The 14,565-nt window shown below is 42.4% G+C and overlaps 1 protein-coding gene across 1 annotated transcript in view; it reads right to left on the bottom strand.

Annotated features, from left to right (window-relative positions):
• The window catches only part of DNAH7 (dynein axonemal heavy chain 7), a 263,533-nt gene that overhangs the window by 3,983 nt on the left and 244,985 nt on the right, over positions 1-14,565 (bottom strand). Inside the window, exons 61-64 of the mRNA XM_059168545.1 lie at positions 9,927-10,157; positions 6,157-6,309; positions 4,611-4,788; positions 197-300 (exon numbers count right to left, since the gene is read on the bottom strand). Of these exons, the coding sequence (XP_059024528.1) occupies positions 197-300; positions 4,611-4,788; positions 6,157-6,309; positions 9,927-10,157 (666 nt within the window). The remainder of the gene's footprint in view (positions 1-196; positions 301-4,610; positions 4,789-6,156; positions 6,310-9,926; positions 10,158-14,565) is intronic.

Here is a 14,565-nt window from a genome sequence, read left to right as displayed (position 1 = left end):
AATGTGACCAGAGGAGCATGTGCTTCTCCTAGGAGCTGTGGTTGAGCATTCATTAATTCCGTGCTGGCAGGAACTTAATAAAACATAATTATCATGATGAGAATGTCTGTATGTGGGCGTGTGTGTGTGTGTGTGTGTGTGTGCGCGTGTATAAAATAGTGTCCCCCACCCCCATATTAGTATATCAAATACTAACCACAGGCACTGTGTCATAAAGAATTTTGGGATGTGATTCTGCAAGTTTCTTGGTCTTTCTACTCCAGGAAGCTCCATCCAGAAATAATCCATGAATGAAAACACCTAAATAGAAAAGAAGCAGGTTAATACAACTGTTTAAATATGTATTTGATTAAGTTCTGAATCTAAAATTCCTCTGAGTGCTCTGCAGATGGTGCCAGGTCAGCAGCCCAAGGCTTGTTCTAAAGTAAAAGCAGTATTCTCAGTGCTTTGTCTTAACATGCAGATTCTAAGAATATCTATATTCTTCCTAGTCAACTCAATAGTAAGATTAGATGTGGAAGATAAAAGAAATTTTAAATTAGTCTATGGGAAATTCTCAGTCTGGGTCAACAGTACCAGATTTATATTTTTAGTTGGCCAATGGTTATAATGTGAGAGGCCATTAAGTCTGCAGGAAAAATTCTTAATGCAGTTGTAGGGACTCAGTGGCTTCGAGGCACCATGTGAAGAAAATATGCTTGTGCAGATCTCTAATATCATAAAAGTTATTTCTCTCTCCCTCTTTCGCAATTTATCCTCACTCCCAGATCTCTTCTTAGTCTGAGAGAACACATGGGTGACCTCCTTCTAGAACGTAATTCATAGACTAACCACTGAAGAACACAAACTAGGAAAGCCCTGAAACTGCAGTCAGTTCTCGGTCCTTTTGTGTAAAGCTTCACAAATTGAATCCAGGTGTACGTACGTGAAAACATTCCGTGTAATGGTTGCACAGACCTAGGTCTTAGTTCCTAATTCTCTGTGTGACCTTGAGCAAGTCATTTAACTCTGGGTATATTTGGTCCTCTGAGAACAACTGGAAAACATTTGCAAAACAGTAATGCCTACTTTCTGCCTTGTAGAGTCGTTACGGTCAAGTCAGCTGGTACTAGTGAAAGCGCTTTGTAAGGTAGTGTGTGGAAGTCCGTCTGGGCCGTCCCGTCCAGTGGGACTTTCTGTAATGAAAGAAATAAGCCATATCTGTGCTTTGCAGTGTGGTAGCCATTGGCTATTAAAGACCTGAAACATGGCTAGTGTGATTGAGGGACTTTAATTACAGCTTAATTTTAAGAGCCGCTGTGGCTAATCTAGTGACGAATGTTGCCTGGGGAGGAAGACTTCCGCTTCTCTCAGTTTCCACTGATGGAAAGAGCAGTGGGAGTAAAATACCAGTTTTATTAACTGGCGAAGCACTTGTCCAGTAACTTTTCAACGATTATTCTGGTAAAGCTGAATTGCAAAATGCACCTTAAGCCTGGAACGATGTTGGGGACAGACCTGCCCGAGAGAGAGGCTGGTCGGTAGCCTCGTCCTACACACATTCTCCAGCCCTCTCTGAGGCCTCCAGGGCAGCCACCGTAATGGGTAGGGATAGGAAAACAGAAGCCTACAGACAGGTCCAAGAGAGCCATTTGATACCCTGCCCCACAGACTTGTAAGCATAGCCCACTGAATCTCTGGTTTTAACTAGTCAGATGGTCTGTTCTCCACTTGGGGAAGAAAGATAAAGTCAGAAAAAGTAAACAGTTCATTTCAACACCTAAGAAAAGTGGCAATAAGGGTAAAGTTTCCTCCAACCCAGCAACAATTTTACAGGAAATGCGATGGAGATCTACAAACACGGTTTTCTTCCTCCTGGTCAGGACAGGCCATGGGGAAGAATCAAGATCTGAAAGGCTCTGAAAGGACAAGTAGAGGCTGGCTGGGTCCTGGCTCGGAGCTGCTCCTACTCTGGGCCACAGCCTTTGCCATCTCGGCGATGCGGCTGACATACGGTGTCGGCTGCGGCTTCTTTAGCTCCTCTCCGCTTTCTGCCTCCTGCTGTATAACGCCCGTCACTGGGGACTCTGAGTCCCCCATTAGTGCTAATGATTCTGATAAGAGGAATCTTAGAAAGTACAGCTAGAATGTGTGATTCCAAACTTACATGGATTTACAGTGGCATTGTGGCCACGTCACGAGTCACTTTAAGAGTGACCTTTTTCGTTAAGTTCAATTTAATCCTAGGTAAGTAAGGCTGACTTCTTTGTGAGCCCCAGAACCCAGAAACAGGCACACACTAAAGTGTGTATGAAAGAGACCGGCTGGTGGCATGGTAGAGAGAAACTCTGGGGGAGAAAAAACACCTGTTCTTCCCAGGTGTGATCTGGGTTCCTCCCATTACGGTCCCATGAGAAAGTTGTTCTTTGGGAGAAGCTCATCGCTCCAAATCATTCCATGGAATCTGTTTCCTTTGGGTAATTAGCTAAGTTGGAAGGAGAAAATAAGAATGACAAAAAGGCTATATTGTGGGTATCTGTGTGTGTGTGTGTGTGTGTGTGTGTACAAAGCAATAAAATTCACAATTTACTGTCTATCAGCAGTAATTCACGAATTACTGTCCATCAGCTATTATAAATCAGACCTTGGCTGATTGTGAAATGGTTCATTTAATCGATGGCTACGCTTCACTGCATGATCTCAGAGCACAGAGTGGTCCTCACTGATCCTGAACTGTACTTTATATCTGCCCCACTATTTTCCAGATTATTTTGGATTTTGATACATTTAGATCTTGAATAAGAACAGTTGCGGGTTAAATTAGTAAATCACTGTAAAAAGAGATACCAACGACCTTGTGCCATGTCTAAGTTCAGTGTATGATGACTGGCAATTCAATAGTTTTATCTTTAATATTAAGTAGTTCATAAACTTCAGGCAATGCGTTGAGTAATTGTGTTTTTTAGCTGAGTTCAAAAAAACCTATAATCTGAGGGACATCTATACTAACTAGCCTTCAATTGAAATGTCATTTTCCCTGCCTTTTATCATAATGATATGAGGAGAATTTAGAAAAAAAAAAAAATCTTGCAACTGAATTAAATACTTTAGAGCCAACCATAGGTTCTTCAAGAAACTTTGCTTGAGAAAGGTGATAATGTTTTCAAACTTGTACTTCCACAAAAATACTCAGCAGGCCTTTGAGAAAGCAGCTAGTGAAGCATAAAAGCCAGATGGCGTGGGCTTTGGTCAGCTCTGTCTGTTGCCGGCCGAGACACCCTGGGCAGGTTAGTTAACTCTCCGGAGCCTTTGTTTCCACCGAGTGGGGGGGCGCTCTGGACCCAGCAGTGATACAGAGCAGCTCCATGTCCCCCTCTGATTCCCTTTTACCCAACTTAGTTGGAACCAAATTATTTATCCTTCTTAGTATATTGCTTATCTATCTACATTTTGACTTTTATTAGGACAGGGGAACTAAAATATCTATTTTATTGGGGCGCCTGGGTGGCTCAGTGGGTTAAAGCCTCTGCCTTCGGCTCAGGTCATGATCCCAGAGTCCTGGGATCGAGCCCCGCATCGGGCTCTCTGCTCAGCAGGGAGCCTGCTTCCTCCTCTCTCTCTCTGCCTGCCTCTCTGCCTACTTGTGATCTGTCAAATAAATAAATAAAATCTTTTTAAAAAAAATATTTTATTGCTCTCTCTTACAGCATGTGTTACAGTGAGCTGTACGGAGAATGTATTATTTTAAGGCTGATATAATGGAAGGAACAATAAACAACACCTTAGCAGAAGGTTCTTACATGCCCTTCGGGTATTCAACAATATGACCATTCTGAGTGTGTTGGGAATAAAAATAAAAGAAAAGAGCAACTGTCCCAGGATTAAGTCCTTGGAAACTCCAGTATTCAGAGGAGGAAAAGCTAGCAAAGAAGCATGAATGTGTCCAGTGAGAGAATCAGGAGAAACCCAGGGAGAAGGATGTCTTCAGAAGGAGAGTGGTGTCCACGGATGAGAACTACGAGTTTAAGACGAAGACTGAATTCATGGGATTTGCCAATAAGGAGGTCATTACTAACTCTGTTTATTACTAACGTCAGTTTATTGGAGAGGATGCGAGGTAGGTGGGAACTAGGAAGTGAGAACCTGGAGAGGCATGTAAAGACAATTCTTGGAAGAAATTTGCTATAAATGGGAGAGAGACACGGGACAGTTGCTGAGGTTATGTGGATGTTAAGATGGTTGGAATTCTTTGTTGATTTTTTTTTAAGATTTTATTTATCTATTTGACAGACAGACAAGTAGGCAGAGAGGCAGGCAGAGAGAGAGAGGAGGAAGCAGGCTCCCTGCTGAGCAGAGAGCCCGATGCGGGGCTCGATCCCAGGACCCTGGGACCATGACCTGAGCCGAAGGCAGAGGCTTTAACCCACGGAGCCACCCAGGTGCCCCTGTTGATTTGTTTTTAAGGTGACAGACTGTAAAAGTATAGTGCATGTTGGTAAGAATTTCTTTTCCTCAACTCTTTGAGAGTAACATACATGATGATGAAAATTCTGACAGTGGAGCAAAGCAAGCAAGACCGTTTTCTGTTCCGTACCTGGATCGAAGCCGACTCGTTTTGTCTGCGCACTCACCGTCTTCCGGGGCGTGCTTGTACTCCTTGTCCTCCATCACTTCGTAGTCGAACCCGAGAAGGTCGATGGGGATGGTGTATTTCCTGGCGTAGTTCTGCTGGGCACCCGTCAGGAAGGCTTGCGTGAAGAAGAAGCCGGAGAGCCAGAAGACCGGAGGAGGGCCAACCTCGTACCACTGCTGCGGTGACACAGCACACGTGTCGTGAGGTTGCAGCCTTGCAACTTTGAATACAACAACAGCTTAATAAAATTCACCCCAGCACTCCCCCTGTTATGCTTTAGGTAGACTCATAAGTGAGCCAACACATTCAGGAAAAAAACTTGACACTGTTGAGGTTTTAAAAAGCTACTTATTCAGTGTATGTTCTGACTTCCATTTCACAAGCATTGTCTCAGCTGGGATGTCACAATGTGGCTTAATGCAGAAGTGAATGTCTCTGTATGTGCCTAGTGATTCCTTCCAAAAAGCTCCACACAATGATGCATATCTGATATACGTTGTTGCACAATATATCATGTTCCATAGTTGACTAGATCCCTATAACATCTGGTAATATTTTTCCCATTTTTTTCTCTCTCATCATTGCTGTCCAGTAGAATATTCCTTTGGAAGTTTTCCCACCTACTTTACCAAAATACAATAAAATCCAACATATGGAAACACAGTATTATACAAAGACCTTATTAAAGAAACCATAGTGAGAGCTTAAGATATTATAAATATCAAAGATACCCAAATAATTCTGTTCATATCATACTTTAAGAAGCTAATTGACTACTGATTTTAAATAGAAAATTATAGAGGTCAAATGAGTTTGAAGAACTTTTCCCTGTTAGAGTCCAAGGTAGAACCTTCATCGTTCAAGAATAATCTTGTTTCTTTAGTATCAACTCTAGTCATAACAAGATGGCCTGTGTTATTCAAGGGAAGTTGAGTCATTTTATCCCTGCAGAAATTTTCTCACAGGCAATTTTGATGCATTATGAACAGTATGTAGGAAATTAATACTTTTAATGAATATAATTAATAACATAGTTAAGCACCAGTATTGCCGGATAATTAGGAGACAGGTTTCTGCGCACTCAACATTTCCAAGACAATTCGCCATGGAGATTATTACCGTGTTGGGCTGAACCAGCAGTCTACTGACTTCATGATCTGGAAGAATGCTGGACAAGGAAAAGATAATGCTGCTTGCTAGTAGCTTGCCTGGCTTTCTAAGGTGCTCTGCTCTAGGAATCTATTTTGATGCTTAGTATTTAACGTAAAAAATCAACACAACCAGTTGTTTTCTCTCTTCTAGCATCCCTGACTTGAGTGTGTTGTTTACCAAATATGAACACCTGTTCCTAAAGAAGCTTTCAGAGATTCTGTTTTCCATATTCATATTTTGACAGTTCAGTGTAACAGTTACATACATTATATGCAATACTGAGTCGTGGTCATTTGTGTCTGGGATGCACAGAAAAACTAGAGAGTAATGTCACATTAGGCACCCTGATGAAAATGAAATGAAACCATATATGATAGTTTAGATGAACTCACTTGCAAGAATTTCAGTCTTGAAAGGAAGTCATTCACATAGCTCCCAAGTGGTTTAAGGCTTGGGTATGATTTACCCATCCACATTCCTGGAATTTTGACATTCAGAATGCTGCTAACCACTTCTTCAAGATCTGTAGACATCACCACAAGCCCCTGAAACATTTGGTTAACATGATAATACTGATTTTGGACACCCCTCTCTTAAACATCCTTTTCATTATCCTTTGTTTAAACTTGTGATGAAAGCTGAGTCATATAGGAAAAAAGAAAAGATACATTCTTTTGCTGACAGTAAGTCATGGAGTCATTAAACTATTCCTTACAAAATATTGACAATTTTACTTTTAATCAAATTTTTGTGAAAAATTTTCTTACTGGGATATAATTGACACGTAACATGGTAGAGTTGACCCTTGAACAAATGGATTTGAACTGTATGGGTCCATGTGGATTTTTTTCAATAAATGCATTGAAAGTTTTTTTTTGAGATTTGTACCTATTTGAAGAAACTCACAGATGAACCAAGTAACCTGGAAATAATGAAAACTTTCAGAGAATGGTATTGTAAGAATACAGTACATTATACATGTTATGTGTTGACTGTTTATGTTATGGACAAGGCTTCCAGTCATCAGTTGGCTATTAGCAGTTAAGTTTTTGAGAGGTCAGGAGTTATATGTGGATTTTTGGCTACAAGGGGGTCAGCAACCCTAACCCTCATGTTGTTAAAGCCTCAACTGTATTAGTTTCATAGATACAATATGATGGTTTAGTATTTGGATATATTGCAAAATGGTCACAATAGTCTGGGTAACATCTGACACCATACATAGTTACAGTATTGTTTCTTGTGATGAGAACTTTTAAGATTAACTCTCAACAACTTTTGAATTTGCAACAGTATTACTAACTACAGTCACTGGGCCATACATCGCACTCCCATGGCTTTTACGTCATAACTAGAAGTTTGTGCCTTTGACTTCTTTCAGCCTTTTGCCCACCCTGGAAAAATCTTAATACTCAGCTTCTCACTAGCTACTAAATCACAGACTAACTTGGACTTAGTTTACTGCCTTTTTTTTTTTTTTTTTTTTGCCTTTAAAAAAAATTTTTTTAAACTAACATATAATGTGCTGTTTGCCCCAGGGGTACGGGTCTGTGAATCATCAGGCTTACACACTTCACAGCAAGTTCACTGCTCTTTTGAATCGACAACTGTTACATCTCCTGTCTTCTTAAAAGAATAGTGATGAATATAAAATTAGAAAAATTGTATGAAATCCTTTGGAAAGTTAAAATAGTCTCAGCTCCACCTACGAAGTCTAACTGATCTTATCCCATTTTGTTAATTACTTAAGTAAACTCTTTGCCCAACATGGGGCTCAAAATCATGACCCTGAGATCACGAGTTGCACGCTCTACCAACCGAGCCAGCCAGGAGCCCCAGTCTCACCCATTTTGAATCACTGGTGGACATATGTGAAAACTTTGAGGCCTTTAAAAATCACTGCCTCCTTGATCTTACAGTTGGGCCAGTTGCCATCATCGCTTCTCTTTTCTGTCTAGTCGACAGAATTACCCCACTAACATACGGAGAAGATTTTAGAGTAAATTCACTATGTTCAACACCTGCATTTCCTTTGCCTCCTTTCCCAAACCCGCTAAAACAGCAGTAAAAGAATTTATGTTTTAAGGGCATAAGCCTACAAGTGCAGAAAAAAATTAGGGCAGGGCAAAATGGCAGCACAGTTTTGGGAGCTAGAAAGCATGTGGACTGTTGGCAGGTGATGTTGAAGTCGGGCGTTAACCGGATCCTGACCAGCAGAGGAGAAAGCCAAGCAGCAACCAGACATCACCGGGGAATACCCAGAAGTGTTTGGAACTGAGGAAAGTGAGGAGTGGCAGGTGCTGCCCAATGAGAAGGGTTATTGAAATTGGGTTTCAAAAACAGATTTCTAGGACTTCTCCCCCAAGTCTGCACATTGCCTACCTTGAACGAAACGTGCAAGGGAGAATAAGAAATCCCTGGGGGCTGCCAGGCTCAGCTGGGGAGCAGATTACCACCCTGAAAGTCAGGAATCACACGAACGAATGTACACTGGATGCGGACATCCCCGAGCCCATCCACCCCTTTGCCCCGGAATACCGGAAACCAGGCCCTTCTCTCCCAGGAAGGACACAGGAAGAACCAGGTCAAGGAGAAACCAAGGATCCTGACTGCTGCTTAGCCAAACATTCCAGCCAGAGGACACCGCAGCCAGCCCAGGAGACCCCGCTTTCCATAATAGCTCCTATTCAACCACTTAGCTCCTCCTCCAAAGCTACGACAGAAACAAGCTCGGCTGGAACATCGATAGGACGATTGCTGGCCGCCTGCACACTTGCTCCCCCACAGTCCTTCCTGCAGGGGTCAGAGTGCACTTCTAAAAATATAAAACAGATCATTTCACTTTGTTGCTTAAAACACTCTGAAGACCTCCCCTTACTTTTATTTTTTAGAACAAAAGTCATGATCTTCAGCATGGCCAACAAGGCCACGATGAGTCTGTGGTTCTCTCTGTCCTGTTTCCCTCAGGCTCACTCCACTCCAGCCCCAGGAGCCTTTCCTAGTGTTCCCGGACCAGGCCAAGCCTGTTCTCATGGTCTTTGCACTTACCATATCCTCAGCCTGAATGTTCCATGGTTTGCCGTGAGGTTCAGACCCCTGCGGAAGGGTCAGCACCTTTCACTTTGTGTCAGTCGTCTGACACAAAATGGGTTTCCCACCCATCGTGGGAACTTAACATTTATCAAAATTATACATTTATTTGAAATTTTTATCTCCCTAATCAAAACTTCGCTCTATGGGGGCTCCAGGTGCCTCATTTGGTTAAACGTCTGACTCTTGATTTCAGCTCAGGTATGAGACTGAGCCCAGCGTCCAACTCTGCGCTGGGCGTGGAGCCTGCTCGGGATTCTCTCCCTGGCCCTTGGTCCCTCCCCACTGTCTCACTCTCTCAAAAATATATGTGCTGCCGGGGCACCTGGGTGGCTCAGTGGGTTAAAGCCTCTACCTTCGGCTCAGGTCATGATCTCAGGGTCCTCGGATCGAGCCCCAAATCGGGCTCTCTGCTCAGCAGGGAGCCTGCTTCCTCATCTCTCTCTCCCTGCCTGCCTCTCTGCCTGCTTGTGATCTCTGTCAAACAAATAAATAAGATTTTAAAAAAATATATGTGCTGCCGAAGTGAGCACTCTCTCTCAAAAATAAAATAAAATAAAGATTGGTTGTTTATTTTTTTTAAAGGGTGGGGGTGCACCTGGTGTCACAGTTGGTTAAATGTTCGACACTGTTTCCAGCCCAGGTCATGATCTCAGGGGCGTGAGGTCAGGCCCCCGACTCAAGCTCAGCGTGGAGTCTGCTCAGTTTCTCCCCCTCCCTCTGCTCCTCCCCCCACTCCTTTCTCTCTCTTTCAAATAAATAAACCTTTAAAATTTAAGCTCTATGAAAGCAAAGGCTTGGTCTTTCTTACTCCTTTGTGTTTTCTTAGCATGTATCCTATCTAGCAAACTATGCCATCGAACACACTCCATAATTCCTTACCCACTTACGAACTGTCACCCCCAGAATCCTACATGGTCTTCCAGGGCAGGGATTTTGCTTCTCTCCCCAGAATGCAGAACGAACAGTGTTTGCACACAGTCTCTCCCCCAGTAAATATTTGCTGAGTAAAATGAATGATAAGTTATTGCAAAGATTTTTCTTTTATATATTTCCTTGTATATTTCCTTACCTTGATCGCTTTTTGAATATCAATGCACGAGTCCCTTATGGTCTGCAACAGTTTATTGAACCTTCCCATCTCTTGGACAAGCACAGTGTTCATGCTCTGAGTATACGTTGTTGGGTACCTCCTCATCGCGGCCTCAACGTCAAAGTTGTGGGGAAGTTTGCCCAAGATGTCGCCAGCAACCTCATCTATGACTTCATCTGAGGATTTTGCACCGGCGTCTGCTGAACGAGACTGTAAGGAATGCAAGCGAACAACGAGAACTCCTCGGTAAGCTGTAGGGATGGCTGAGTAGGAAAGCTCCGAAGGTACACTTTGTGCGAATGAGTACTATTCTCCTCTTTTACCAAGGATTCTTCTCTGCACAAGACGGACTGAAGTGGTAAAAACAGGCATGGGATGGGGAGTCAGGAGAAAACCAGTGTTAGGGAGGAAGGAAGAGGGCATGGACAGTTGTCACGGGCAAGAGAGGGTCTAGGGCAAGACAATGAGCCACACCCTGGGCTACGTAGGTGGAGCGGGTGGATGGCCCGGAGCAGGGAGAGAAGCGTTTCTGCGGGCGGGGTCATTCAGAAGCGGTGAGCTTCAGCAGCTGGGAGACGGGAATTTGATCTTGCCTTGAGAAGCTTGCCACAAAATATATTTGCCAATAACTCTGGTGCCTACTGGTTGCCAAAAGCAGAGATATAGTTTTGTCCTTGAACCAGAAGGGCAAAGAAAATTAGCTCGTCTCCTCAAAGCAGTTGCAAGAGTTATGGAGAAAGGCAGACTTTAGGGATCCACACTCAAACAAAGGAAGGGGAACTTCATTTCAATTTTTATTTTTTATGTTTATAGTGGCAGGGTGCGAATGAATCTATATATTTTTGGAAAACCATTTAAATCCTCACAATAAATGAATGTGTGTATGTATTTGCGCATGCACGTTGAGAGAAAACAAGCACAGTTAGAATATAAACGAATATATCTCATATTTTTCAAGCCCTAGGAAATTGTGTTTAGTCTTATTTCAGATTTTGTATTTCCTGGTTTCTTTACTGGCGCTTAGGCATAAACGCAAGAGCTCTGCCAAAGTAACATTCCCAAGACCAATATTTCTTGTTCTAATTTTTTTTTCCTGTTCTGTTTTTTTAAGATATTTTAAATACATAATGTAAAAGTTTTGTCATTGTTAACTTGCTCTCCAAACTCTGCTGTTCTGGTCTCTTTGCCACTGAGATGTGGTAAACCCAATGTAGAAGCAATGAACTCCTGCCTACCCATTAGCATAATTGTACTTGCCAATCTGAGGGTGAGGATATTGAAAGAGGCTGTTTAATTACATACTGAGAAAATACCCCAAGTGTATTTAGACTTATCGGTTTGGTTCTGAGTCATTTTCTGTTGGAATGAACCTACTGTTGTATGTGTTCTGTAATGTGGCACACCCCATCAACCTTAAATAAAGCCAAAAGCCACCCTAAATGTCCTGTTGTCACTCCCCCGTGTATCACACGTGTCTAATACTCCTGGACATCTACTTACTCATGTCTGTGCATATACTTTTGTACTCAGGAAAGAACTTATTTTAGTGGAATTAACATATGTAAATATGGATGTAAAAAATAGTCTTTTTTCTTTCTCCCTTATTGGAAAATGTCATCAGACAGCAGACCACAGTGAGGAGTACCATGGACTCTTCCATCAAGGACAGCACACCACTTTATCCTCCTACTACGGTTCTTTTAGCTCCCCCCACCACGCGCCATCATCTCTTATAATCTGCACTGCTCGCTCCTGGCCCATCTTTAGAATCCAGAAAAAGTTTAGCAGTATGGTTCAGAAGGCAGATTCTGGAGCCAAACTACTGGGAATCAGACTGCTTTGAGTCCTGGCTTGAATTTGTACCTTCAGCAAGCTACTTAATCATTCTGTATCTGTTTTCTAGCTGTAAAGTGGGAATAATAAGCCCTTACCTCAGCGGACTGCTGTATGCATCGCACTGTTACGCACGAAGCACTTGGAACAGTGTCAGCATAGTCAGTACTGTGTCAGTGTTAGCTACTATCATCATTATTCTGAGATTCCATAAAAGTAAAAACATCCCTAGAAGTCAGTTCATGGGATAATTCACTGGACCAAATAAGTCTTCTTATTCAAATTTTACTCAGTCACTAGGGGAACTCTTACCATTTGGACTAATCTGTTTTCAAAAATGAAAGAAACCAATGACTGAGCATTTCTGCTAAACAAGAGAGGATCTCCTAGTAGAAGAGCAAGATTAAATGTTTTTTATTCAAATACACTGACTCGTGCCTATGGCATGCTGAGTTCTAATGCCTTAAATTACTCTCTGACATGTGATTTTATTTATGCTCTCATAAGTGGAGCTGCATGTCTACAAAGTGTCAATGATAGTTTTCTCCTCAACCCTTTTGTACATCCTTACTTCCTGTTGCAAGTCTTGAAATATGATGTAATCTGATAAAATACTGATGTGAAAGAAACTTTCTATGTAAACTACGTTACATGTTCTGGAACATTTGAAGAAGATAAGTCACTTTATCGGTTGCTGTTGAATTAGTAAGAGACTAGGAAACAGGCAAAATTTTAGACTGGATTCTGGCATCAAACCTCTTCCTACGTATCACCACGCCCACCCCGCCGCACCCTGCAGGGCCATCCTCCCCCGGGCAGGTGTGACCGTGAGCCCAGGGGGCAGGCGTCTCTCCCAGCGGACCCACACAGGCCCCCTGCGCACACCCAGGCCACTGACCATGCACTGCTCCGAAGCATCAGCTTCAGTGCTGGTGGAAAGAGATTTTATTTGCTTATTTATGTAAGAGGGGGGGGGGGCAAAAGCATGTGCACCAGAGGGGATGAAACAGAAGGAAAGGGAAAGGGAAGAGGGAGGAATCTCAGGGAGACTCTGCACTGAGCATGGGCCTAGCGTGGGCTCAACCTCATGACCCTGAAGTCATGACCAGGCCCGAAACCAAGAGTCAGATGCTGAACTGACTGAGCCGCTCAGGAGCTGCTCTCCTGGTGGAAATAGGACCAGGCTTTCTTGCTCTTTCCCCCCTTTCCTTTGGAATCAGGTTTAGAGGTTTTTGTTTGTTTGTTTTTTACTTTCTTTTTTTCTTTCTTTGGATCATGCTTCCTTCCTTTCTTTTTCTTTAGAAAACTATCTTATAGTTTTTTGTTTGTTTCTTTGGGGGGTTTTCTTGGCCCCTTTTCCTTTTTTCAGATCAGGATTTTTTTTTCTTTTTTAATCAGGCTTATTTTAACAAATCAAAACACACCTAGTTAAAGGCCTAAACACTCCCTATTGCAAGAACCAAGGAACTCTGCAGAGGACTGACCCATGGGAAGAGCAGCCCAACCGCGAGGGCAGCGCACACAGCACACACGGAGACACCTGCAGGAGTGCCAGGCCCTGGACAGCATGCGACTCCTTCCTAGCCTTACTCTCAGTCAGTAAGTAATTAATAACAAAAATAACAAGTGTTCAAGTACCCGAAGACAGAAACCCAGACGTAATGCCAAGATGGGGGAATTCTCTGCTGAAGAAAGATCAAGAAGAAATCACAGCCAGGGATTTACTCAAAACAGATACAAGCAATATGTCTGACAAAGAATTTAGAACAGAAGTCATAAGAACTCTGGCTGGACTCAAAAGAAGCACAGAAAACACTAGAGAAACCCTGGCACAGAGATAAAAGACCAAAAAACTAGTCAGGCCGAAAAGAAAAAATGCTACGACTGAGATGCAAACCTGACTGTATGTAATCACTGTGAGGATGGAAGGAGCAGGGGAACAAACAGGTGATACAGAAGATAAAATTATGGAAAAGAATGAAGCTGAGAAGAAACGGGAAAGAAAACTATTAGATCATGAATATAGATTTAGGGGACTCGGCAATTACATAAAGCATGACAATAGCCATATTATAGGAGCCCCTGAAGAAAAAGAGTGGGAAAAGGAGGCAAAAGGTTTATTTGAATAAATTATGGCTGAGAACTTCCCTAATCTGGGGAAAGAAACAGGCACTACAGTCCAAGGGGCACAGAGAACTCCCCTGAAAATCAACAAAAACAGATCAATACCGAGACATATCATAGTGAAACTTGCAAAATTCAAAGATAAAGAGAGAATTCTGAAAGTAGCGGGAAAAAAAATCCTTAACCTTCAAAAGTAGATATATAAGGTCAGCAGCAGGCTTGTCCACAGTAAGTCGGCAGGCCAGAAGGGAGCAGCATGAAATAGTCAATGTGCGAAGGGGAAAAATATGCAGTCCAGTGTACTTTACCCAGCAAGGCTGTCATTCAGAACAGAAGGAAAGATAACGAATTTCCCAGATAAGCAAAAACTAGAGGAGTTTGTGAACACTAAACCAGCCCTGCAAGAAATATTAAAGGGTGCCCTTTTAGTGGGAAAGAGAGACCCAAAAGCAATAAAGACTAGAAAGGAAACAGAGACAGTCTAAAGGAAGAGCAACTTTACAGTTTTAAATGGCACTAAATCATATCTGTCAATAATGACTCTGAATGTAAATAGATTAAATGCTCCAATCAAAAGACATAGGGTATAAGAATGATTAAAAAAATAAGACCCATGATACGCTGCTTACAAAAGACTCATTTTTAGACCCAAAGACACCTG

This window comes from Mustela lutreola, chromosome 3 (assembly GCF_030435805.1).
Source record: "Mustela lutreola isolate mMusLut2 chromosome 3, mMusLut2.pri, whole genome shotgun sequence".
NCBI classification, from domain to species: Eukaryota; Metazoa; Chordata; class Mammalia; order Carnivora; family Mustelidae; genus Mustela; species Mustela lutreola.
The sequence above is the reverse complement of the archived record's forward strand: the minus strand, read 5'-3'. Positions and strand labels throughout refer to the sequence as shown.